Source organism: Festucalex cinctus, chromosome 8 (assembly GCF_051991245.1).
Source record: "Festucalex cinctus isolate MCC-2025b chromosome 8, RoL_Fcin_1.0, whole genome shotgun sequence".
NCBI classification, from domain to species: Eukaryota; Metazoa; Chordata; class Actinopteri; order Syngnathiformes; family Syngnathidae; genus Festucalex; species Festucalex cinctus.
In genome coordinates this window covers 12131307-12157822 of record NC_135418.1, presented here as the reverse complement: position 1 = coordinate 12157822, position 26516 = coordinate 12131307, and the positions used below count along the sequence as shown (strand labels likewise).

Sequence of the window (26516 nt, the reverse complement as noted above, 5' to 3'; positions counted from 1 at the left end):
TTAAGAGAACGTTTCAACGTTTTGAATGAACCCTGACGAGAAACCAACATTAGCTTGCTTCGCAAACATTCCTCAATTGGATATAGCCTCAAGGCAGGCACTTCCCAACCAGTCTAATGCCCTTTTCACACTGCACTCGCCAAGTGTGAAAAAATTGCACCGCAAAAGGATGCCCATATTTGGAAGTGCTGATGTAGCAGCCTAACAGGATGTAAAACAGTGATTTTGTCGTTGGAATCTTATATTGCTTTTGGGTAAATTCCATATACACAAGGCTAAATTTTGTAAATCTTTTCCACGTATCCTTGTTTTTTTTCGTTTTGTTTTTTTGATCGAGCTTAAATCATATATTAATATCCTGTCTATTGTTAAAAAAAAATAATTGTTGTATTTGAGTGACACTTTTCATGTAAAACCCGACTTGTTTGTTTTGATTGTTACATGTACTGCTGATGTTCTGATCAGTGGATTTGATGTAAGTGCAACATCAGATTGTTAATAAAAACTAAAAATAAAAAAAAATGCGGGAAAAAAAGCCTGACTTCAAGCGCAAAAAAAAAAAAAGCTTTTGTTTTTGGTTATATTGCATTCAAGGAAGGTGGGAAGTTGGATTTATCCCAATGGTTTGTCGCAGTTCCGACCGCAAAGCGTTGGATAAATGTAAACAACCAAGATGGCTGATTCTGATAAATGAATGATTGTTGTTTTGTTAACGCACTCATTCCAAATCACGTTGTGTGATGTGAGCCTATGTTAATTTTTTTTTACAACCACTGGTATGAAGTCGGAAGAGTTTGACTCCCCACTTTCCTCAAATACAGCATTCGACCAAGCCTTGCTTGACAAGATGTTTCATTGTTGCAAACGAAGACTGCTCATTTCAAAAAGGAAGATGAGGACACGTAGCAGAGAAAAACGAATGGCTTGGCGGGAATTTGGGTACTGTAATCATGCAGTTACTTGTAAATAATGCTGCATTCGAGGATGGTCGGAAGTCGGAAATATCCGAGTTCAAACCAGGAAGTGCGTCCGGGAACGCCACCTTGAACTCGGACATTCCACTCGCGAAGTCGGAAAATACCAAGGACCCCGACTTCACCGGCAGACTACAATGTGACGTCACTCTGAATGCCAAAACACAATTTACTCGAGTATAAAACTAGATAGCCTTCTTCATTCATGAATATTCGCCATAACTTCATGTAACGCAACGTACGTGACAGTATTGCCGCTATATCACTGCATGAAATTATACGGTAAACTACTTAACTGTATGGAATGCTTATGAAATAAGATTAAAACAATAAATGAAGCAAAATTGCAAAAAGGTAAGTTTCCTGGAGGTCAAATTGAGCTTTGAGGGCCAAAATAAAAAAACAATTTATCACTATATAGGCCTACACCATTTTGGTTGTTTACTTTCACCTCGAACGCTTTGAGGTCGGAACTGGGAAGTTTCAACTCGGATATTTCCGACCATTCTCGAATGCAGCATAAGCACACCAAAATAACACCAAATTGCTTAGCAATTCTCTATTCCGCGGTCCCTGCCCCTCACCACATACACAACGAATGGGTTTTTACCCAGAGTACTACGTCCTACTAAATGCAGTGCAAAAAGGGCGAAGAGCATAACAAGCTTTAACTTTCTGTGTTACTAATGCATCACAGAAACCAGGAAGCGCTAATATTAGCACAACTGCGCCACAGTTTATCACATTCTTTATTGGAAAATCTTCTCTAATATCTCCCAACCTTTCCCTTCTTTTCTGAATTTGTCGATTTGCCAAACAGAATTCATCTCCTCCAGCTCCAAAGATTTCCCTTCTTTCAAACAATTTTTGTCGCGCTACCATGAAATCCTCCACAGCGGCGCTTGCTGCTGCATCATTACAGTCACAGTAAACATGTCGCTCCGTTTACTTTAAAGGGTTGCATCACTCACATCAACTGCACACACACACACAGGCAAATATTTGATACAAACAGCCTTTGTCCCAACTGTTTGGTCCACAGTCACTTAACAGTATTGAGGTCTATGCATGTCACATTCTTTAAAAATCAGAGTCTCCCGCATGCCCCGTCATTCCTGAACATCCGTAACGCTTGTTAAACCAAACAAAATCACATCAAACTAACAAACTAAACATCTGCTGGTCATGTCATCAGGGCACATGGTTGTGCCAAAGAAACACCAAAGAAAAGAGAAACAATGTGATCAATTGTGCAAGAGAATGATGGGATAAAGAACACTTCTGGAGCAAAGCATAGTCCATCTTTTGGCCCACAAATATAACCTGTATAAAAAATAATACAGGAGACTCGAACACAAAACATTTAGACAGGGACTAACAAATGAAAGTGGAGTTGCAGTCTTTAAAAAACACTACACATGTAGGGTGGATATTTAAGGACTTTTGCAGTGACCGGACTTTCTGCCTTTTTTTTTTTTTTTTTTAATTAAAGTTAGTCTAACTGGATACCTTTTATTGTATGTGCTACCTCCGACATGAGCATCATTTACAGAAGGGTGGAATTTGTGTTGACGAGCACATGTGCAAATGTCCATGGTGGTACATCGACATGAGATCACAAACGGAATCAAGAATACGCAACGACAGGGAAGAAAGCATTTCTGTGATGGTCGTACACTGCGGTAAGACACGCGTTGGGTGTCGTATTTTCCGATTATACGCACAGCACACACACTCGGGTACATCATGTAAAAATGCAACACATGAAAACGAAGTGTGTTGAACCTCCAAGAGTCATTTAGGCTATTGGAGACTGTCATTAAAGGGGTTCCTATGTTTGAAAGGGTCTTTGAGGAGGTGGATGATCAGTCCGTGGAGGAAGTGCGGGGAAGGTACGTTGCTGGCTGAGGACCTCGGTCAAACGGGGATCCCCATGCGCAGCTTCTTCTTCTTTACCGTCTTCAGACCCGTGAGGCGGCGAACGTCGTCCTCGTCCGACTCGTCCATTTCGTCGTCTGCTGAGAAAAGGATCTTAACAAAAAAAGGAATGAAAGGAGAATTAACCCTTGTTCAAGATAAAACAATAAAATACTATTATCAGATGACAAAAATATAATTTATATTAATGCTCAGCTCAGCCAAGTCACGTACATGTAACGTTTTAACATCATTCTTTTTTTTCTTTTCTGAGACTGTTGATTGAATTCCGCATTTTACATTCCTTGTTTATGTCAAGCTCCACTTGTATTCCACTCTAAACTCTTTGAGCACCATTGAAGTGGTATAGTGGGTCATGAACGGGAATCCTAACGTGGAGTGCCAATGACGGCAATAGTCGTCAACTACTACTTACGTTCAAAGTGCGTGCATTTTGAAAAATGCGTACTACAGTGCCACAGAGAGAATCACTTCACAAGCCTAGTGAGCTAGTAAACGAGCAGCTTGGAGAGCAAGAGTGGCTAGCAAGGACTCGCCGGGGCGGCTAGCAAGGATTCACCGGAGCAGCTAGCAAGGACTCGCCTGAGCGGCTAGCAAGGACTCGCCGAATCGGCTTGCAAGAGCAACAAGAGGGAGAAGCTAGCAAAAACTAGCGAGAGCAAAATAGAGGAAGACAAGCTGCGAGAGCCAAATCATGAAAAAATTGCAACCACCTGCATGCCCCACCGGTGGATGACCCATTGGGTCCGAAACAAGCTGCTACTACTACCACAGGCTAAATACAATATATTCAATAAGTTCTTCTCCTTCGGGTATCCTCAGCAGAACGATGTTATTGTAACATGTCAGCCTCCTGTAAGGCATGCGCAACCTATGTAATATAATTAGCAATTACTAGACTTATTATATTTAAAAAAGTACACTGATGTGATCGAACTTTTTTTTTTTTTTTTTGCACACTGTTGAAATTAATAGTCGTTTTTTTTTTTTTTTTTTTAATGGACGAATTATTAGTTCACCACTAGATGGCACAAAATACTAGTATCCTAAAGCTGGGAAGAAAAAAAAAAAAAAGACCAGCAGATGCTGTCACGATAGTACATCAAATATCGTTCAGGATTAGGTCTGGTTTAGATAACGCATATCAAAACAATACTTGACTGTGGACATGGCGGACCTGTGGAAATTCCACTGTTACAAGCGAGCAACGTGTTTGAAACACTAAATCTACTACTACTCAGCATCATATAAGGGAGAAAAGATGATAGAAATTATTTAACATCTTTTTACACTTGTTCGCAAGTAGTGGGTCAGTCCATTTGGACCCAAATTAGATTATTTTTGTTTTTAGTGTGTCATATAAAAAATGGGTATTGTTGTTTTTATCAAATAAATTTACATTTGGTAATGGTAGTTACCAAAAATCATCCATGTTCAGGAACAAACATAAAAACTCCCACAAGAAAATGAAAAATGGTCGAGCCAGCCAGGAGTCGAACCTAGAATCTTCTGATCCGTAGTCAGACGCGTTATCCATTGCACAACTGGCCCTGTGCCTCTTTGAGCCACAACTGTGCAAATTATAGAAGGCTGCCCCTCCCCCACCAGCATGAATAGAGGCAGTGAATCACACTGCGAGCAGCCCTTTGTGTGCAATTCTTTGACCATTCGTGTGCTAATGTTTACTACACACAACTCAATGTGGCACTAATTTAATATTCCTCAGTATTAATTGTCAACTTGGTCAAAACCTTGTTCCCACCCAAACGTTGCATTTTTTTCCATTTTGACTTTTAACATGAAGACAAAATATCGAGCCAGCCAGGAGTCGAACCTAGAATCTTCTGATCCGTAGTCAGACGCGTTATCCATTGCGCCACTGGCCCCGTGACCTCCTAAGCACTGATCCACAACATCCAGTTTAACTTTATAGTAGTTATGGTTCTAGATTTCATCCATCCATCCATTATCTGAACCAGATATCCTTACGAGGGTCGCGGGCGTGCTGGAAATATCCAAGCTGTCTTTGGGCAGTAGGTAAGGTACACCCTCAACTGGTTGTCTTATAGTTTACGATTTGGCCTAAACAATATTATATCTGTTTCATCGTTCGCTAATTAATCTTTTTACAATATTATTTATACGGGACATTTGTGTCATTATAAATACATTTCACATTAACAGGTTGCTTGTGTTACAAGTAATAACTACAAAGTGCTCGTATTCAATTTATTCTAGTGAAGAAGTACAAGTGACTTTTTTTTTTTTTTTTTTACTTGTCACGTTTCTAAAACAGGATGTTTTTTTCTGGACTAGTTAAAAAAAAAAAAAAGGATGAAAATTTCGAGTATCCCCACTTCTCCAGGGACAACTACAGCACTACTTGTCACGATAGTACATCAAATATCGTTCAATAAATAAAATGGATACAACAGTCTTTTATTATAAGATAATATGTATAATATTATCTATAATATTTATAATATAAGATATTTTTGTATGACTGAAAATTTGTTTTGAATCTCCAAAAATCTTTTTTGAATGACTGAAAAACATGTGAAAAAGCTTTAAAACAAAAATAACTGATAAGGAAAGACACATTTTTTAAAGTATGACTTTACAGTGTTTCACCCACAAATTTTCAGAGGTTCAAAACGGTCATAAGCCAAGTTTCAAAAATGGCATTTTGGCATTGTTATCCCTGGGCATTGAGTTGTTTCCCATTTTTGAAACCTGTAAATGGTGATCATTTTTCTAACTTGTGACTTTAAGGTTGAAAGACTGAAAATGTTTTCCAAAGTTACTGCCAAATTCCTCGAAGCCTCATAACTTCACATCTGAAACTTGAAGCCACGCGGTGGTGGTGTGGTTGGGAGTAGGAAGCGGAAGTGAACTTCAGTCCGTCCAATTGGCCACAATTTGTTTGCTCAGCAAACAGAAAACATGATTGGACTGAAGCTGATAGGCACAGTGGCAGTTAAAAAACTCTTTGTACTCATATGAGCATTGTGGCGCATGCATGATGTACACAAAGCTTTAACATTTTACTCCGTAATGTAGTAAAAACAAGAGCTTTAGCTTTATTTCTAGACAAGAAAATAAATGTTTGCTGCTATAAACAATGTGAATTTAAGAAACAAAAACTTGATTTTAGAAAAAAGAAAAACGATGGTTCATTCCTTATATGGTCATATTTTTTTTTATAGAGTTTTGTTTGTTAAACCCTTGCTTCAGCAATCAGCTCCCTTTGATTGAGCTGCAAAAAAAAAAAATACAAAAAATAAATAAAAAATAAAATAAAAAAAGGAGGAAAAAAAGCGTCACAGTTAGAAATTTGCTCCTCAAATGACGTCATTGATTATCAAAACTGCTCTGCAAAGAAAAACATTTTATTTTGTAGCCTTGCAGTGTACGCTGAAGAGAGAAGCACCTCGACAGCGCATGAGGGAAACCAACCTCTGACTCCGAGTCGTCGTGGGACAGAGCTCGTCTGTAGCGCACCTTTCCGTTCCCTCGCGAGTCCTCTTCCCTCTCCTCCAGCTTCGCTTTGGTCCTGTGCTTCTTCATGAGGAAATTGTCCACCACCCAAAACATGAGGGCCTGTGGACAACCAGGGGATCGTCTCATCAAGCGCTTTGTATATCATTGAGAAAAACTGCACTTTTTCTTCTTTTTTTTAATGGTAGCACCACATCACGTGTGAGGAGCATGCAGAGACACAATAAGAGAAGCGTCACACTTACGTTAACGAAGAACGGAACGATGAGCATGACGATGGCCAGTTCCAAATCGGGATTCTGAATGGGGTTGAGGAGCGCGAGCTGCAACGCACATTTGGCACATACACTTGTATAAGAAACATACATACACACGTAACAGGAAACATACACAGCATTTAATGCAGGGGTGTCAAATCCGGAGTCCGGCAAAAACCGGACGAAAACCACACAGAGAGGCAGCTGAGATTCGAACCATCAACCTTGCAACTGTGTGACACCAGCCTCAGAAAAAAGATTCCTTGAAGCTGACAGAGACAGTACTCTACTTTCAGTGTATCGTGCAGTTGGGTGAGCATTAGAAAATTGATGCAAAATGACCCAAAAGTTCAAGTATGAGTTGACAGCCAGGTAAGTAACTGGGAAGAGAACAAGAATGAGTGACCCACTTTACTCTGACTGAGGTGGTTTGTTTCAGGCAAAATGCCTCTCACTGAGCTCTCAGCTTTGGAAAAAGTCAAGTGTGTGCGTTCAGTCAAAGGGGCAGTCTGTAGTGTTAAACCTAAACCAAAGAACGTGTAATATTGCCTGAGAAATTTGAAGGTCTGGTGGGATCAGTCCCAAAATCTAAGTCTTTCTTCCCTGTTTATGAAAACCAGGCAAGTGGTTGGCGTAATTCTTAAACTAAACAAACCTACAAAGGAGTGACAACACAACCTCGGGGCAGGGCCACGAAATGTGTGTGATGATTCTAAGTTCTCATGAATGACAGGGACCCCCCAAAAAACTATATTCTGCATTATCAGCTTGACTGTGAGGTGGCTAAGTGAGTTAGTCACGGGGTCGCAAATCCCTGACAGCGCTCCTGTTCCTGGATGGAGGTAATACAATTATAAGATGAAAAGTGCGATTGAATAAACTGAGCTGCCCAAGCACTCACTACACAAGCTGTTATGTCAGATATATGTGCGGAATCGACTACGAGATGATTAATAAAAGAAATAATAGATTAAATTGGGGGTCATTTACATTATCTAAAGGGGATCAACTTTACAAGATTGTCAACAGACATTAAGAGTTTCATATTGGCAAATTTTCACAAACCATCAACAGTGCTCCTATAATTCAACTCAAGTGTACACTTAACAAGTATTTTATCTTCACAACTATTTACTATAACAAATACTGACCTTCTTCCATTGGGGAATGAGGAGGACCAGCATGATAAGGACTTTCTCAAACATCATGATGAGGATGTAAAGAATACACTGACCCAACCATGCCGTGCACTGTATAGGCTCTCCTAAACATCACACAGAAGGACATAAAAATACACACTACGGTACAGTGACCAGGTATATGTGCAGCCGACTTAAAACAAACTTCCATTTTTCGCCGAAATGTGCCGCAGTTATCACTAATCGACGCTAATACAAAAGTAAAGTCATTATAGTTAATATTGATCTGAAAAATACCTCTAAGAAATACAGTAAAACAATCAAATAAAAAATAATGAAGATTTACAGTATGCTGGATTGAAAAAATAAAAAGACTCAATGATCGTCTTTATTCATTTTTAATTATTAATAATGATTTTATTTAATTAATAATATATAACATAATAATAAATATAAATAATTTACATTTTTTATGTTCAGTTAAACAGTAGAAAGAAAACTCCAAATATGCTTATTATTATTATTATTATTATTTTCATGTGTTTGCCGCCATTCTTGTCGTTGGCATTTATGACACATACATTTATGGTCCAGAGAGTATTTTGTAGAGCTCATCACAAATTTCAAGTTAAACACGCTTATGATTGGGCTAACTGTAAATGAGTATGTCATAGAGGTGTATGACATTTCATGTGCTTTTGCAACACTGGAAAACTGACAAGCATTGTTGTGTTTAATGCTGCCCTCCTTTGGACATTCGTGGCATTAAAAGAAGATGCTGTGACACACAGACCCACGCACACGCACACCTCACCATATTCTCCAAAGCGAAGAGACTCCCATTGCCTCCACTCGACAACTGCGCTGACAGCTCGTACGCCGGCGTAGATGAACAACATGCCCAGAGAGGCATCCAATAGGAAGTTAATGAGGTATCTACGAAACAAGAGTTAGTTCCAATGTGCCGTCAAGCCGGAATGATGTTTGACGAGCACTTAATGAACACAGTAGCATTCTACTAAAAAGAAAGGGGTGACTCACAGCGAGCATGGATCCTCCTCAGTAAGGTCTGAAAGGTAAACATTAGCAAAGTGGATGAAGAGCATCCCAATAGCCTGTTTGGAAGTATCCAGGAACCTGCAGAAATAAAACAATAACAAATATTTGTTGGCATGAGTGCATTATTATGAATCCCAGAACTAGAACTCTAGTGGGATTCATGTGGCCTCATTTGATGATGACAGAGGAATTGTTACAGTCAACAACTTGCCAGATTTTCCAGGGTCTCCTTTCATGTTTGGGCTCCCGGAAGCGTTTAACTGCGCACGAATGAGACAGGATGTTAGTGTGATGATGCAAACATCAAATATCTATCTATATACTGCTTGTCCTCATGAGGGCTGCAAATGTGCTGGACCCCATCCAAGCCGAGTTCGGGCGAGAGATGGGGTAACACCCTGGACTGGTCAGCAGCCAATTGAAGGGCACACATATAGACAAACAACCATTTACACTCGCAATCGTACCCAAAGACGATTCAGAGCAGAAGCACAGTGCCGCCATTTCCCTCCCACTAAGTCAAATATTCATTTGGTCAGTTATGTCACATGCAATAATATTGAAATTTCCAAATCAAAATGTCCTTTTTACTAAACTGAAATAAAATGCCATTCCCATTTTGACATAAATTACTTGGCTGAACAAAACAAAACACGAACCTTGTCATGAGTCCAAAACATTTGCATTTATAAATATCTTGGTGAATAGACTCTCAACAAAAATATAAACACAACACTTTTGTTTTTGCTCCCATTTTTATGAGATGAACTCAAAGATCTAAAACTTCTTCCACATAAACAATATCGCCATTTCTCTCAAATATTGTTCCCGAACCAGTCTAAATCTGTGATAGTGAGCACTTCTCCTTTGCCGAAATAATCCATCCCACCTCATGTGCCATATGAAGATGCTGATTAGACACCATGATGAGTGCACAGGTGTGCCTTAGACTGCCCACAATAAAAGGCCACGCTCAAAGGTGCAGTTTTGTTTTATCTGGGGGGGTCTGGGGACCCAGTCAGTACTGACCGACCTCGTAAGGGAATTTAGATCTTTGTGTTCATCTAATAAAAAAATGGGAGAAAAAACAAGTGTTGTGTTTATAATAGGGATGTAACGATAAGGGCAATATCGTGATATTCAAACTGCCACAATATCGTCGTCGTCATGTTCACAATATTTAAAAGGAACACATCTACTATAAAAGTCACGTTGATTTCCATTTGTGCAGTTCTAGCACCTTCTAGTGGCTAGTATATTAGTGCAATTTAATTTTCATTAGGGATGTTTTGGCCTTCTATGTTCAAAATTATGCTAATTGTCAGATGAAGGGGAACGTAATTTGCTTGTGAAGCAATCAATGTGTGCTTGCATTAGCAAGTAAGTGCCTCAATATTGTTATTAGAGATTGTAGGTGGTTTATATGCATTGCTGTTATATATACAATATTGTGCTTTTTTTAGTATGAGCTCTTTTTTTTTTGTATAATATTGTGACCTTTTTTAAATATCGCCAACCCGCCCACAATATCGCGATAATTATCATATTGTGACCTTCATATCATGATAATATCGTGTCGTGATGTTTGGATATCTTTACATCCCTAGTTTATAATCTATTTTTGTTGAGTCTTGCGAAAGTTAATTACCGTAATCCCAATGTGTAATGCTGTATAACTTGTTTTATATATGAACGACTGTGCTCTTCGGACAGCAGAGATGTTCAGAACCAATCAGCTGTTCATAATCGTTGTGGCCCATTTTCTATAAAAAACACATCAGCTGCTCCCCAAGTTTTTTCTTTTTTTGCATTTCGTTTGATTAGTTCTACTGCAAGCTGTGACATTACTGAATGTTGTGCGCAAGAAGAAGTATGACAAATTTCAGACAGAACACACCCAGCACACTCCCAGGCCGTGATGTGTGAAGGTCTCACGCACAGACAAACTCATACAGTAAACGGCCAGCTCACACTGCTGCTTGGAGCAAAATTCAGACTGAAACATTCCTCAGTGCTCTCGCTACAAGAGGCTACACTGTGACGGGACAAGCTCATTAAGTCACACAGCTGTCAGTGCCGTGCCAGACACTGACCCAATGGAACCACAGCTCTGTTCATATCAGCACTCTCAGCTTCAATGCTCTGATATATTGGAGAGCAGAACTTAGCGTGAAATAGCTGTTCAATCTTTTAGGACAGATTTAAAGCGGAAGTCCAGTGAAAAATTTTCTATTCAATAATAAATTCTACATATCCCCACTAATCTAAACACAGTGTTGTGATTAATGTTTTGCTTGTGGAATAAGAATTAAAGTAGCCTTGTGGAGTTTGTCACTTTTTTAATTGTGACTGCCACCCTCTGGCCTAAGGCATAACTGCAACCTCTGTGTCAAGATTAAGATACATTCGTTAGTGATGTGACGAAAGGTGCCGTGGCTTCGGAGTGTGTATTGAGCAAGAGTGGGTAGGATAAATGAAGCCCCAAATCGGAGCGTGTGTCAGTTCCAAGAAAATCATGTGTTGTAGCTAATTTACACCCATAAACATTGTACTTACGATTATACTGTATTTCTTACTAAGGCCGTATTTGTCCTACAGTGGTATGAAAAAGTATCTGAACCTTTTGGAATTTCTCACATTTCTGCATAAAATCACCATCAAACGTGATCTGATCTTTGTCAAAATCACACAGATGAAACAACAGTGTCTGCTTTAACTAAAACCATCCAAACATTTACAGGTTTTCATAATTTTAATGAGGATAGCATGTAAACAATGACAGAAGGGGGAGGAATAAGTAACTGAACCCTCTGCCTAAGGATACTTAAAGAGCAATTGAAACCAATTTTTACCAAACAATTTAAGTCAGGTGTGTGCCCAATTACTGATGAGTGGCTTAAAGCTGCCCTGCCCACTATAAAACACACACCTGGTCAGAATTGTCTTGATGAGAAGCATTGTCTGATGTGCACCATGACTCGCTCAAAAGAGCTGTCGGAAGACCTGCGATCAAGAATTGTTGGTTTGTATAAAACTGGCAAAGGATACAAAACCATCTCTAAAAGTCTGGATGTTCATCAATCGACAGTCAGAGAAGTTGTGTACAAATGGAGAGAGTTTGGCACTGTTGCTTCTCTCCCAAGGAGTGGCCGCCCACCAAAGATGACGCCAAGAGTTCAGCGCAGACTACTCAGAGAGGTAAAAAATAACCCTAGAGTGTCTGCTAAAGACTTACAGAGATCACTGGCACAGTCCAATATCGCTGTGCATGCATCAACTATATGTAAAACATTGGCCAAGAATGGTGTTCATGGGAGGACTCCACGGAGGAAGCCACTGCTGTCTAAAAAAAACATTGTGGCTCGTTTAATGTTCGCAAAAAGGCACTTGGACACTCTACAGAAGTTTTGGCAAAATATTTTGTGGACTGATGAAGCCAAAGTTGAATTGTTTGGGAGGAACACACAACGTCATGTGTGGAGGAAAAATGGAACAGCTCACCAACATCAACACCTCATCCCCACCGTGAAGCATGGTGGAGGGTGCATCATGGTTTGGGGCTGTTTTGCTTCCTCAGGGCCTGGACAACTTGCAATCATTCATGGAAAAATGAATTCAAAAGTTTATCAGGATGTTTTGCAGGAAAACCTGAGGCCGTCTGTCAGACAGTTGAAGCTAAAAAGAGGATGGATGCTGCAACAAGACAATGATCCAAAACACAGAAGTAAATCAACTTCAGAATGGTTTCAGAAGAACAAAATACAGGTTCTGGAGTGGCCAAGTCAAAGTCCAGACTTGAACCCCATTGAGATGCTGTGGCATGACCTCAAGACAGCGATTCATGCCAGACATCCCAGGAATCTGACTGAACTACAGCAGTTTTGTAAAGAAGAATGGGCCAAGATTAGTCCTGATCGATGTGCCAGACTGATCTGCAGCTACAGGAAGCGTCTGGTTGAAGTTATTGCTGCCAAAGGGGGGCCACAAAATATTAAATGTGATGGTTCAGTTACTTATTCCTCCCCCTTCTGTCATTGTTTGCATGCTATCCTCATTAAAATTATGAAAACCTGTAAATGTTTGGGTGGTTTTAGTTAAAGCAGACACTGTTGTTTCATCTGTGTGATTTTGACAAAGATCAGATCACGTTTGATGGTGATTTTATGCAGAAATTTGAGAAATTCCAAAAGGTTCATATACTTTTTCATACCACTGTATACATCTACTGCTAAAATTGCAAAATTACTGAATGGGCTTCTTGTCACGGTTTAGCCTACAATCTTATTTCTGCATATTTCTCTGCTTGGTCTTTTAACCCCTTGATGGCGCCATAGATCAAATGAAGCCTCGAACCATGTACAAACCAATTTGCTGAAAAGCTGCAGTGCTTCATGAAGCATTGTTCGCAAAGTGAGCCTGTGGGCTCTTTGACATCAATTTAAGTCACAGATGTGTTCTTTTGACAGTGAAAGTGATACCATGCTGTAGCCTAGTATGAAATCATATCTGGCAGGTTGTAATGGTGCATGTAAAGTGGAACCGTGTCCCAGCTCTTACATGGTTCAATTAAATTTTTATGACAGGATTTTCCTGTCAAATACATTGACACGTGAGTGATGCTTCTGGACAGGGTAGCTTGAGTCAGATGTAGAAGTGCAGTATGTGGTCGGTCATACTCACGCATAAGAATGCTGAAAGCCATAACAGCCAGGAGTCCTTGAAGGAAGATCCCGAACGAGTCCATCAGGGCTCCATTCTCGCAACCCCTGGTATCACTAGTAGGGTTCGGGCTCGAGGATGTGTTGCTCAAGGACACTGCAGGCAATACTGCTAAGTCCCCCTGTTTAGACAGCGTGTGCAACCCACTATCGGCCATAGTTCGAAAAAGTATGGACCAGACGCACGGAGGGGAAACACCTCGGACGGCTTCTCCTTGCTCACAGGCCGTGGACAGCTCTGTCCTCCGGCTGCAGCAGATGTTGGTCAGCTACTCGATGGAGTAAGTAGGACAGCCTTGTGGGAGAGATGGAGAGCTCTCATACTTATTTTCCCACTTCACACATTTACTATGTACCGCTAAACTCAAAGGGGGGCCGGGAACTTTTAAATAAACGTCGTTCTGGGACATTAATAGCAATATAAAAAGGTTCGGCGTACATCTGATGACTCCAGTCAGCAAATCGAACAAGTCAGCAAGCTGAAGTCGAGTAATTGGAATGTAGTAAACATGCTTGTTTCGACCAAAATCTCATTTATCAAATAAGGGACGTATAAAAACAAACAAAAAAAAACGTACATAACAACCAAGCCTTGTGATGCTGCTTCACTAGCTTAACTACGTAGCTTTCAAGCTAACTGTTCAACAATGCTAAGCTAAAACAACAAACCCCGTTTCTTGCTGAAGATGTCGAAGGCATTTGAGCGCGCACTACGTCGTTTAAATGCCGACACAATAACTCGAGTTTTGGATTCTTAAAAAGGTGACCGAGATGCAAAATTGCAGGTCATGACTCGCTTGCATCCTGCAGCTTCCCTATACAGCCCAGTGCCCACTCATGTTGATAGACCGAGGAGTCACGTGACCCACGCATCAGCGAAGTGCACTATGGGAAATGAAGTCAAAAATGTCAACAGCGATAGCAAACGAGCTGAACGTTTTTTATTGCAGTGTTTTTTCAAACAGTAAATTCAAAATAAAACATGTCATGGTATTGACTGTAACAACCGACGAACGAGAGAACAAGGAAATCTAAAGAAGCTTTTGTTGTTGCAAAAATACAAACACAAACATAACAAATCATAACATTACCACAGGATAAATGAATGAATGATGTTCTTTACAAAGCATCCCATTGCTTTAAATGAGTCGGTTTATTTGCTGCTCGCACTGAGCTCATTTAAAATAAATTATGGTGTAAATTGGCTCAGATGATCTCAGGAATACTGCTCCAAATAAACACTGTTTAAATGAAAGATTTTAAATTATTCTGTGCAAATATTTTGTGAATATTTAGAGCATTTCCACATTGCTTATTAGGAGTATTAATCGCACTGATTTTTTCATTGAATTACCCTGTTGCACTAAAGATATTTGTGTACATTAAATACAACCATGCAGTCACATCAGTATTGCTATATGGTGCATGGATTTACTTGTGCCTGCATTAGTGTCCATGTATCATAACACAACTAGAAAACAATTAGCACTTTCCTCACTAAAAGCAAATCATTCACTCAATATTTCCTACCATGGTCATTTTAAGATAATTATGCCAATTCTATTGTAGTTGCCTTCAATTGTTTCATCACTGACAAAGCATCTCACTTCTGAGGTGCAACTTAGAATTGTTCAGTTAAAGAGATATATTGTTTTTAAGCGCTTATATCCAAAGTATCTTCTTTCTTTACACATCAACAGGACTGGTGAATGTGAGCGTACCAGATTGGACAATTTCTGCCTTGACACAACAATATCAAATATTTACAAGGACGTGTATGCATAACAAAATTCGTAACACAAATAAATTAAAATGCCTTTTCTGAAACTTAACATGAGAATGTAAGCTTCACATCCTTAAAAAAAAAAAAAAATCACCTTTTATTCAAAACAAAATTTAATAAAGGCTTTAAAATGTATTCAAGGGCTTCAGGGCAACCCTTAGTTGAATTTCCGTCCTTACCTGAAGAGAGCCTGCTGTGTGTTTTTTTTATCTTCTTCTTATATCTCTTTTTTTTTTCTTTTTTAAACACCCAACACATCTATTGATGTATCTCTTTCCAGCTTTCTTCTATTATTGTCCAACACCACATGGTCATGTGCATGTTTCAAGATATCCAGTGTAAGCAAGGTCAAAACAGGACATGACATTATTTTTTATTTTTTTTTAAGTATGAACAAATAGTCCCTTCTTTGTTTTTTGTCCTTCAGCTACGTGGCAAACTGTTGATAAAATGCAAGTTTGACTCTCTCAATGTGATGGCACAGCTTGATGGCCGGTCCCAGCTTCAAGTCCATACACTCCTGCACAGTTGGCAGGTTGAGCAGCAGAAGAGCCTGTCCGTCGATCTCCTACGATCACAAGTTTGACCGTTGTTACAGCACATAGGAGTTACCCTGAGGAACAAGTGTGTGCACGTGTACATGTCTGTATCTCTTACTTGATCCATGAAAATGCGTGCAAGAGGTGCACAATCAGTCGTCCTGATGAAACGGACCACATCAGTCACACTCCACTCGAGGGGGCTGGTATCCAAACGCAACTTCTGAGGAGGTTCTGTCTTTGACGTCTGCAAAATAAGATCATTCAAAAGGTGCATAGTAGTGTTGTCCAATCCAAATCAAAACAACAGTGACAATACATTGTGATTTTGTACACCAAGTGGCCACAAAATTATGGCAATAGCACTGTGAGATCTAATGCAGAGTAGGATTATTGTTATTTTTTTTTATTTTACAATAATAATAATAATGTTTAGAAGAGATTGCTGCAAAAGGAAAATATGGCAATTATCAATTAACTCTGTACATAAATGTATCAATACACAGGCAACAGTTTTAAAGTTTTATATGTTGAATGCTATCATTTTGTTGGAAATGGCTCACAAAAGAGGCAAAACACTGTAAATTTCTGAATCTAAAAAATGTTTTTTTAAATGCTATTTTTTATTAGTATATATGCAAAAGAGTTCTATGGTAAAATATCCTCATACCACTTCTCAATACATGTATATCCAATGTTGTAAATTTCCAGTGGATTATAGAATCCTCTAGATTACGGTAGATGCTTTGGAATGGTTCGACAGTTTTCCTCAAAACTGTCCTTCACGGATATAAATACTTTTCATGATGTTAAAAAGAACAAAAAGGCAGTGAAAATGTAACTGATTTCCCCTCAAAATCTGTCACAAAACTTTGTCAAGTATTGGCACTTTATTGTGTCATTTCGAGCCAGTCAGACAATACCCAATCTACAAATAAGAATAAAAATAAAATAAATAAAAATAATAAAAAATCACTTGAACTCTTTGTCAGATTAACTAATTTCTCTCCCAAAGACGTATTTATACGTTTTTTTTGTTTGTTTTTTTATGCTAGACTAGAGCATACAGAAGGCTTTGGTGCAGCCTCTCAACTGCAAAGAACGGTTGCAGAAATAGTAGTTATTACACAAACAGCCAGCAGGTGGCAGCAGAGCAAAGGAGATCAACCAGGGCCATCTAGAAAAAAAACTAAATTACTTAGAATTTGAAATAGATTTGTGAAAACTGATGAAACTTAGCTCTCTTCTAATGCTAATTGCTGCAAAACGGAAACAGATAGAAACATACTTTTTTTTTCCTGATGAAAGAAGAGACTTTAATCTTTCTTTTGGTAGGTTCCATGCTTTTATAGCAATTGAACACAATGTTCTGTGGGCCTTGCAAAATCAGTCAAAATCCAGTAAAACAGCCGGGAGCGAACGGGATTGCTTCTGTGAAAATGGCTGGGAGTGAATGAGTTAAAAAAAAAAGAAGGGGGGTATAACTGTAAATTAAAGTTAAGTAGACTGAATCAATTAGAAGGTGAGAGACTTTTTGTGCAATATACCTGCAAAATGATGTTACTACTGTGGCTCATCCACAACTATGTCAAATTGAAGGCCCTCACTATTAACATTGTTTTTAGAGGTATGCTTACACGGGGTGAATTTTTTTTGCCATTGACCGGTCCCTGAAGCTTTTCTCAGGTTATTGAGATCAATATTTGTGGCTACATGTGACATTTTAAAAGCAATAATGACATTTTATACAGACTGTGACTCGTATGTCAAGATGAAGAATAATAATAATAACGCAGGTTGATAAATGTTTCGCTTCTCATCTGGTTACACTCTCGATCATCAAGATATCATGATTGGCTGTTGGTTTTACTGTACTTGGATTATGATAGATGGAAAACATATGACAATCACACAAATCTCGGAACAATTCATTGGCATTTGGTCGTAATCGGACATCGGACAACATTCAACCTGCTTAGCAACAAGAATGTTAAATCACACTGCAGCCATAAATAAGATGTTTCTTTTTTACTACCTTTGGTGAGGGAGGGTGGTTCTCATCATCGGAGAAAGACGGCGAGCGAGGTTTCCGCCGCCGCCGCGTGGGCCTGGGTGTTGCAGGCGGCGATGGGGACGGTGTGGGAGGCTGCGATTTTTCGACCGATTGTTCGGAATCATCTTGGAGATCATCTTGTAGTTCTGAGCCAGAGTCTTCACTAAGGGAGTCATCTTCATCAAGATCTTCTTCTTCGCCACTTCCCTGTGAGGTACAGACAAGAAGGTCAATGTTCTGTTAGCAGATATTCAATGACAGTGGGGGCATATGAATGATCATTTAACTCTTATACTTTATACTAGAGTGTTATTTACAAATATTATTTTGCACTTGGACCCATAGCGAACAATGATTGAACAATCATAGCAGCTATCTTAACTCATTCACTGCCAGTCATTATAGAAAATTTTTACATTTCCAATACTCACGTGATATTACATTCAATAATTATATATAAACCGAATCTACCAAATAACAGAATAGACTCCCTACTTTTTGTCCCGTCCCGTTCTTTTATAATTGACAGCAGAAAAATGTAGGTTTGCCAAAATACAGCCATTTCTCCCATGGACTCTGAAACTGTGTTTATTTCCTATAAAATGGGGCAATGATGTCATCTACTGGTGGTTGGGCATCAGTAAAGTTGTTTCCAAGTTTGATATTTACAGTGGAGCATGCTCAGATTCGCCCCCATTTAGCACCGCTCTAAAAAATACAATTGACAAGCATACTTGTCAAAGGCAGTGAATTTAATTATGACTTTTCGACTGGAGTCTCATCTGACCGCAATTTATATTGCAATCACTTACAGTTCCACTAACATCAACACATCACTATCCCAAAATCATGTTCAATTGCTAATTAAAATGCTAAAATACACACTACACACATAACAACTAGATTAAGTAGCTCGGTGCCTTCATACTAGGGATGTAACGATATCCAAACATCAAAATATCACAATATGAAGTCACGACACAATAATTATCATCATATTGTGGGCAGGCTGTGGAGTGAACATAAAAAAAGGTCACAATATTGTAAATTAGCATGGATTTTAAACTGAAGGGCCAAAACATGCCTTGCGAAAATTAAACTGCACTAAAAAAAAAATAGCCATCAGAGGGTGCTAGAACTGCACAAATGGAAAACAACCCGACTTTTTGAACAGATGTGCTGCTTTTAATATCGTGACATAACGACGACGATATTGTGGTAGTATGAATATCGTGATGTCACAATATTGCTGTTATCGTTACATCCCTACTTCATACTGATTTGTGGATACTTCAGTCATCCCATTCTTCATCATTGTAATAACCAGACAAAAAGAATATAAAACAGTTGTAACATCGAAGTGTGCAGGAGAGATCAGGAAACGATTTCACCTCATACATCATCTTCATATTCAGTATACATATTCAATACAGAAATAAACATCAAACAGTATATTAAAAATACACTTAATACACTAAGAGTATTTGAAAAAAATGGACTTCATAAGAATTCCAATTAAAAAAAAAACAAAAAAAAAACTACAATGCATCTATTACCACAATTCTGTTATTAGGCCAATGTACATTATGGTTTAGTGCAGTGGTGTCCAAACTTGGTCCTGGAGGGCCGGAGTCCTGCAAGTTTTGGATGTCTCCCTGCTCCAACCCACCTGTTTACAATGAGCAGGATCGTTATCAGTTTTATGTAGAACTTGCTGATGAGCTTCAGGTGTGTTGGAGAAGGGAAAGATCCAAAACCTGCAAAACTTCGGCCCTCAAGGACCAAGCTTTGACACCACTGGTTTAGTGACTTTCGCTTCGTAAACATATTTTGAGTTTGATTTTGAATAATTTCATTTATTGATATTATTTTAATACCTATGTTTTATGTTTATGCGCAGCACTTTGTTACAGCGACAGTTGATAAACTTCTAGAAATAAAGACGAGATGAACAGTACGCACAGGCTGCAGAAGAAAGTTCCTGAGTGTGTGTTACCTGTGGAGAGCCAGCAGGTGTGTTATCAACAGACGTTGATGAGCGTCTCTTTTTATGGACGAAAAGCTGCTTCCTTCTCTTCCTCCTCCGCCCTCTTCTTTTCACTCCAGCCTCGAGGTTTGTGTGGCCTCCAGGCGGGCGGCCCACACGTTTGCTCTTCTTCTTCCCGTAGTAATACGCAGCTGGCAAGACAACACACGATTGCTGCACACTAACCTGATTTTTAATTGTCATCATTCATTTGAGTGCTGTTGAGAATCTAAATGAACGTGCAAAACAAACGCAACATGACATGAATGCAATCAGAAGATTGGCTCTCATGCAAAAATAATTACAGTGGAGTGGAGAAGGTTGGGGAAAAATCAAGTCCTATTATAATATCTACACACTATTTCTGCTATTAGGGTGGGTTGTAACCTATCCCAGCTGTCTTTGGGCGAGAGGCGCAACCACTCATATTTACACCTATGGACAATTTAGTATTCAGTGAACCTAAGGCTGCTCGGTTTTAAAAAAAAATACTAATCACGATTATTTTGGCAATAATTGAAATCACGGTTATTGAAAGGATTATTTTTTTGGGTATAAAACAAGAAAAATGTTTAAGCATTTAAAATATTAAGACCAATTAAAAAAATAGAAACACTATAATTATGTAAATACCTTTTGGACTAAACATAATTTATAATATTTATTTATTTATTATTGGCAAAAACTTGAAGTTGGAGTGCATTTTGTGCACTGTGGAGTAGGACGATCATTTATTTTTGGTACAAACATTTTCATGCATTTAGAAATATTAAGACCAATTCAAAAAATAGAAACAATTATGTAAGCAGAATTTATAATAATATACATTTATAATAATATATACTTATTTATTTATATTGGCAAAAACTTGAAGTTGGAGTGCATTATGTGCACTGTGAAATAGGACAATCATTTATTTTTTTATAAACAACTAAAAAAAATATTAAGACAAATAAAAGTCTTTGAAACACTATAATTATGTATATACAAGGAGTCCTCGAGTTACATCGTACAAAAAAAACGTTTAAAAAAAAAAGCTGTGAATGTATAAATAAAAAAAAAAAAATCTAATATAGTCTTTTTTTTTTCTTTTTTTTTTTAACGATCTCTATTGATGTGACACATTCAAACAGTTCCAACTCTGATGCTGTTTTAACAACAAATTTTCAACTTCCGACTTTAGTGTTTAAATTACGCTAAACGTATGTCTCCACTTACTGTATTTGGTCTTGGTGAGGACCGAGCAATTCTCTGAGCAGCGTTCCAGAACCATGCGAGGTCCAAAGAGGTTGGGACAGCACTCCAACTTGATGCAGGTTTTCCTGCAGAAGTCAGCCACGCGATCTGCCGTGCGGACTATTTCCACTGTGGCTCGGTAGCTCTTTCCGTTGTATCTGAAAAAAACAAAGACAAGCACGTGTTTACGTCCACATTTGGAGCTGTGAGCACTTGTGCTACTCCTGCTAGATGTTGTAAAGGAGTGAGAGGAGCTATAAATGAAATTTTTTCTTACTTGGCTTTGAGAGTCTCTCCATTCCCTTGCCAGCGGCTCTCCTGATCCAGCTGCAACTCCCTCAGCACGCGGCTTGGCTTGTATGCGGAGTTGATCAGAAGAGTCAAAACCTGCACAAAAAAAAAGTAAAAAAAATAAATAAATAAATAAAGCTATACTTGATGTTGCTTTGGTAGTTTATTCTTTAGTTTTACACAATATACTTATTTAGTGAGATGCAGCTGTATGGAGATACTTGTAACGTAAATGGGGATCTTTTCTCCTTGACATATTCATCTTTTTTTTCTTTCTAACAGATATAAAGGTATCTCACAACAATTCAGTGATTACAAAAATACCTCTTTTATCACAAGGACACAGTTTCCAGGGCCAATGAACTGAGGGAGCTCAGCTATGCGTCCTTTGTTAAGGTACGGGCCGGAGAAACAGCGATGGTTAAAATAGATCTTGGGACAGCAGTATTTTCCATTTCCTGGTCCTGCAATGTGGATACAAACATGCAACATGTTTAATATTTAATACATGCAACAAACAGGGAATACATTTTGAGCTTTGTCAATGGCAGGTTTCACTGACCAGCCTCTGGCTGATTTGCCAGCTGCTGCTTAACAGTGTCGGGTGATGACGTCCTTGGTGGAGCTCTGCTGCAAAAGTGAGGCAAAATGAGTCAAACAAGAAAGTTGATTCAGTTGGAGAAGTTCAGCCATTTGACTCATTTATACTCACTGTTTCTCAGGCTGCACCACTGCAATCTTCCTCTCATTTTCTACTGAAAGACAAGCAGAGATTTGTTGTGATATTTGAAAAACATCATTGCACCTCAAACATTGCATGCTGTACTCTATAATGTGATTTCCATGTAACTCTTCTGACATGTGTTGCTGACATCTTGGCCAGGTCAGCCTTATGAAAGAGATCCTGAACTCAGTTGGTTTATTTAGATACCATTTCAATTGTATCTTTAAGCAGCAACAATGCATATTCACAGAACATTTAAAATCTGCCACATGTATCTAGATCTTTCAAATTATATCAGATTATATTATGTTGTGTAATTTATTGTGTTAATGTAAAAGAAAGTAATGTTTGGTCTAGGTCTAAGGCAGTGCTTCTCAAATAGCGCAGTTGCACCTCCACTACATTAGGGGGCAGTGGCGCTCTCGGGGGTGTAGGGGTTTTGTTTGCACTGAGCATGCGCGCTTTGCACACAGTAAAACAAAAAAATCAGCACAAATTATTTTATATTTTTGTTTTGCTGGTTATTATTTTTTATTTTTTAATATTGTGCTCCTGAGTTAATGTTGGTGATCAGTTTGAATGCATTATTATTTGATTTTATGTAATTTTATTTTTCCGTATCATATGGTTTGACATGATCAGTCAAAAAATGTTTATAGTTTAATTAAGGATTTAATTTTATCTTTGAATTTCAGATGCACTTTAAATCTTTTTTGTTACAGTTAATAAAGCTATTCTTTGTTGTAAGTTGGTCCATATTTCTTTCTTTTTTTATTCTCTTATACGTTAATACTGATACAATGTTATGCAGAGGTGTGCTTATAACAATTTTATAGACAAATGATACTACAAATAGTCGCGTGGGGGTGGGCGAGATGTTTTCTTCTTACTAGGGGGGGCATGACAGAAAATAATTGAGAAGCACTGGTCTAAAGGAACAAAAAAATAAACAAAACAAAAAATCAATAACCACAGTTGAATCTGTTTTTGCAGAAAATAACTGATTAAGCATAGCTGTAGATTGTCTTGTGAAGGGATTACCTGTGGTCTTGATGGGGTACACAAGTGGATATCCGTTTGTCTCACACCAGCTGACAGGGAAGATGTCCAGAGAGTCCACATGAACTGTCAACTCAGGCATGGGCTGTTTTAAACCTGAATAAACACGCACAAAACATTGATGCTGAGTGAGAGATTTCCTATAATAAATTGTTTTGTTTAGTTTGCTATGTTACAATCCACAATTGGTTTCTCCTCCTTAAGAGAACAGAGTGACAAGACTCAACTTATAGCCTCATCATTTAACGTTGCGCAACACAACACGTGTTATACAGACTAATAAAAGCATTGACAGCCATCGATCTTTCTTTCAAACCTCGCTCTCACCTTCCAGGCTGAGCCAAATGTATTGACCTTTCACCCTGGTGACGGTTGCCACGTGAATGTTCTCTGGTGACAGCGGGTTCACAGCCTCCAGTTTCATCGACTCTTTAAAGCTATGTTCACACGTCTCCTGGTCACGTAGAAAGGAACAAAATAAAAACTGTTTTAGGTAAATAAATAAATGGAATTTTCTGTCTGTTAAAAAAAAAAAAGAAAAATCAGAAGCTCTTGTATTTGAAATGTACTGACCGTATTATTACATACAAAAAAGCTGACTGGCCACAACACAATCAAATAACATGAATTATAAAAAGAAAATAATATGCCTTTAACATTTCCATTACAATTAATTACAGGTTACTTAATATTTAATATTTATTTATATTTTTATTTATATTATATTATATTATATTATATTATATTATATTATATTATATTATATTATATTATATTATATTATATTATATTATATTATATTATATTAATAATAATAATATCATATTTATTAATATTATAATATTTAATATTTATTAATATTTTTATGCCGTTAGAAGCTGTTAGAAGAGAAATTTCAAACTCATTTGCTCAATTGTGTTTCTGCTTACAAGGCAACATCTTGTTCACGCTTCACATAATAGCAGTGTAACAATAAGATGCACATTTGATTATCACTGGCAGATGTTAAAGGTGAGTTTGACTTACAGCGGGGAAGCAGTGCTGAGGAGCTGCCTCGGCCTCACACTGTTTTAGGTAATCAGCCCAGTCAAAATCTGGACCCTGGTAGCCTGTACATGACACAAAGCAAGGAAGTATGATAGATTGTTCAGAAGCAAGGGAATAATATGCGTTAGACAGAAATGTGATTCCAAGAAAAGAAGCTGCAGTATGAGTGATCTCATCAGGTGATGTGATTATGAAGGACAACATGTCACAAAGCAAACCTGGTGGCGGGCTGAGAGGAAGTCCGTTTTTAAGACTCCATTGAGCAGGAAAGATTCCCGGACTGTCTCTGTGGCACAGGAAGGAGCGCCCTGAGCCTTCAGACTCCTCCATACCACAAAGGTCATCCATTGTCACCAGGAAGTATTGCTCATTGAACACCTAGCGATGGCAAAAACATCACTTAAAAAAAAAAAGTTTTCTGTTCATCTGATTCTGGTTGAACTTGTGTCAAGCTGAGCATTTAACAAAGTCAACAAAGAGTAATTCAGCGCAAGCATTAGAAAAGAGACCGATTTGACAGTAAAGTCTGTTACCTTGGCAACAGTGGCCGGCCGGAGAGAGATGGGTGCAGCAGGGTCGACGGCTTCCAATTTCATCCCTTCTTTGAAACAATGAGTAGCAATGCCAGGCTGGTCCTGAGACAAACACATGACACGAGTGCATATTTAGCAACAAACTTTTCAGAACAATACCAGTATAAACACTCAACTCTTGAGTAGTCACCGATACCAAGTACCGCTGATGACACTAGTATTTTTAATCCATCAAATTCCCCTCTCCAAAAAACAATGACCTACAAAAGACCAATATTTACCAATAAAGTAGTATTTTGCATGAATGTAATGGTAATTTTCTACTCTTCTAATTTCTGGTTACTGATTGTAAAACAGCCGCGGCCCGCAGGTACCGATAACTTGAAATAAGGCCGGGTATTGGCTAGTGTTGTTCCGATACAGATACTGGTATCGGCAGAGGTGCCGATACTGAATAAAAACAGTGGTATCGGTATCGGTGATTACTCACAAGTAACATGCCGATACCAATCATTCCAACTCTAATATAGGATTTTGGATGCAGCATCTTGTGTCTTGCTTGTGTACAACATTCACTGATATGTGACATGTTCACTGCATGCCGATCTAAGATATCCTATTGGCCCTTGAATGCTCTGAACCAATGGCAGGAGAGCTTTTTCATGTTGAGGAAAAAAAACCATAGGTATCGGCATCGGCCGATACTGCAAAGCTGGGTATCGGTATCGGGGGGCCAAAAAACGGTATCAGAACAACACTAGTATTGGCCCGATACCTGGTATCGGTCTTGGCCGTCCCTAACCATATGTGTACTCTAAATGCCACTGGAAATAAAATGTTTACGATTCTCAAAGTAACACGATGAGAACAAATTCACTTTTTTTTTCTTTTTTAATGTAATGTTATGATAATGAGCCTTTTTTTTTTTTTTTTTTTTTTTAAATTTGAAGATGAAGTTGCAAGATCATGTTTTAAAATTAAACGTTTAACCAGGGAAGAAATACATATTTTAACAAGTGAATTTCAAAAATACAACTTTGCACATGCACTTTATTCTGGAAAATAAACAGCCCTCTAAAAAATTGTACTACACCCAACCATCCATTTACTAAACCGCTTACTCCTAACCCAGCTGGCTTCGGGCAGTAGATGGGATACACCCTGAAATGGTAGCCAGAAATTGTACTACAGTATACAAAAAAGAAAAAAAGAAAAAGGCCTTCATCATATCAGTTTTCATTTGGCCCAATTCTAAAGTAGGGAGCCGTTGGCCCCCAAATATAGGTCTGCATTTTCTTTTTTGAATTTCTATGACATAATCCACTGCAAATGATTTTTTTTATGATACGGCATAAGCGTGTGCTTATGTGGGGACCACTAGGGTCCTCAAGCCATATCGCATGAAAATAGTCTATTAGACAAAAGTTTAGACTAATAAAATCAAACTTAACATGTGGAAAGTTCATGCTGTCATCACCTTATTGAGCTCGGCAGTCAGAGCTTCATCTTGAGGAAGTTCCGTGATCCTCTGCCTCACCTCCTCCCACTCTTCTTCTGTTCGCAGGGCCAACAGTTCTGAAACAAACAAACAAATCAGCTCCAGAAATCCAACTGCTCACGTGTTTACGTTTTATTAGCTTCG

The 26516-nt window shown here is 38.5% G+C and overlaps 2 protein-coding genes and 1 non-coding gene across 6 annotated transcripts in view; all 3 read right to left on the bottom strand.

Moving 5' to 3' along the window:
* Positions 1-1705: 1705 nt before the first annotated feature.
* On the bottom strand, positions 1706-14438 carry stimate (STIM activating enhance). Its single transcript, XM_077530311.1, has 9 exons — positions 14253-14438; positions 13546-13878; positions 9077-9125; positions 8848-8943; positions 8621-8742; positions 7819-7931; positions 6656-6733; positions 6369-6512; positions 1706-3005 (listed from the first exon to the last, which is right to left on the bottom strand). The coding sequence occupies exons 2-9, from the start codon at positions 13739-13741 to the stop codon at positions 2892-2894; spliced, it is 912 nt and encodes a 303-aa protein (XP_077386437.1). The 5' UTR covers positions 13742-13878; positions 14253-14438; the 3' UTR covers positions 1706-2891.
* On the bottom strand, positions 4726-4798 carry trnar-acg (transfer RNA arginine (anticodon ACG)). Its single transcript has one exon. It is a non-coding gene; the product is annotated as a tRNA-Arg (tRNA).
* A 64-nt stretch (positions 14439-14502) lies between the features above and the next one.
* sfmbt1 (Scm like with four mbt domains 1) overlaps positions 14503-26516 on the bottom strand; it is a 29605-nt gene continuing 17591 nt past the window's right edge. The window contains exons 7-21 of one of the 4 annotated variants that reach the window (XM_077530333.1): positions 26352-26449; positions 24875-24976; positions 24560-24719; positions 24321-24403; positions 23622-23748; positions 23277-23390; positions 22224-22266; positions 22074-22141; positions 21836-21975; positions 21498-21607; positions 21203-21378; positions 19955-20136; positions 17941-18165; positions 16024-16152; positions 14503-15934 (exon numbers count right to left, since the gene is read on the bottom strand). In XM_077530333.1, the coding sequence (XP_077386459.1) occupies positions 15794-15934; positions 16024-16152; positions 17941-18165; positions 19955-20136; positions 21203-21378; positions 21498-21607; positions 21836-21975; positions 22074-22141; positions 22224-22266; positions 23277-23390; positions 23622-23748; positions 24321-24403; positions 24560-24719; positions 24875-24976; positions 26352-26449 (1898 nt within the window). In that variant the 3' untranslated portion in view covers positions 14503-15793. The remainder of the gene's footprint in view (positions 15935-16023; positions 16153-17940; positions 18166-19954; positions 20137-21202; positions 21379-21497; positions 21608-21835; positions 21976-22073; positions 22142-22223; positions 22267-23276; positions 23391-23621; positions 23749-24320; positions 24404-24559; positions 24720-24874; positions 24977-26351; positions 26450-26516) is intronic. The other 3 variants (XM_077530335.1, XM_077530334.1, XM_077530336.1) reach the window with 3 other exon arrangements.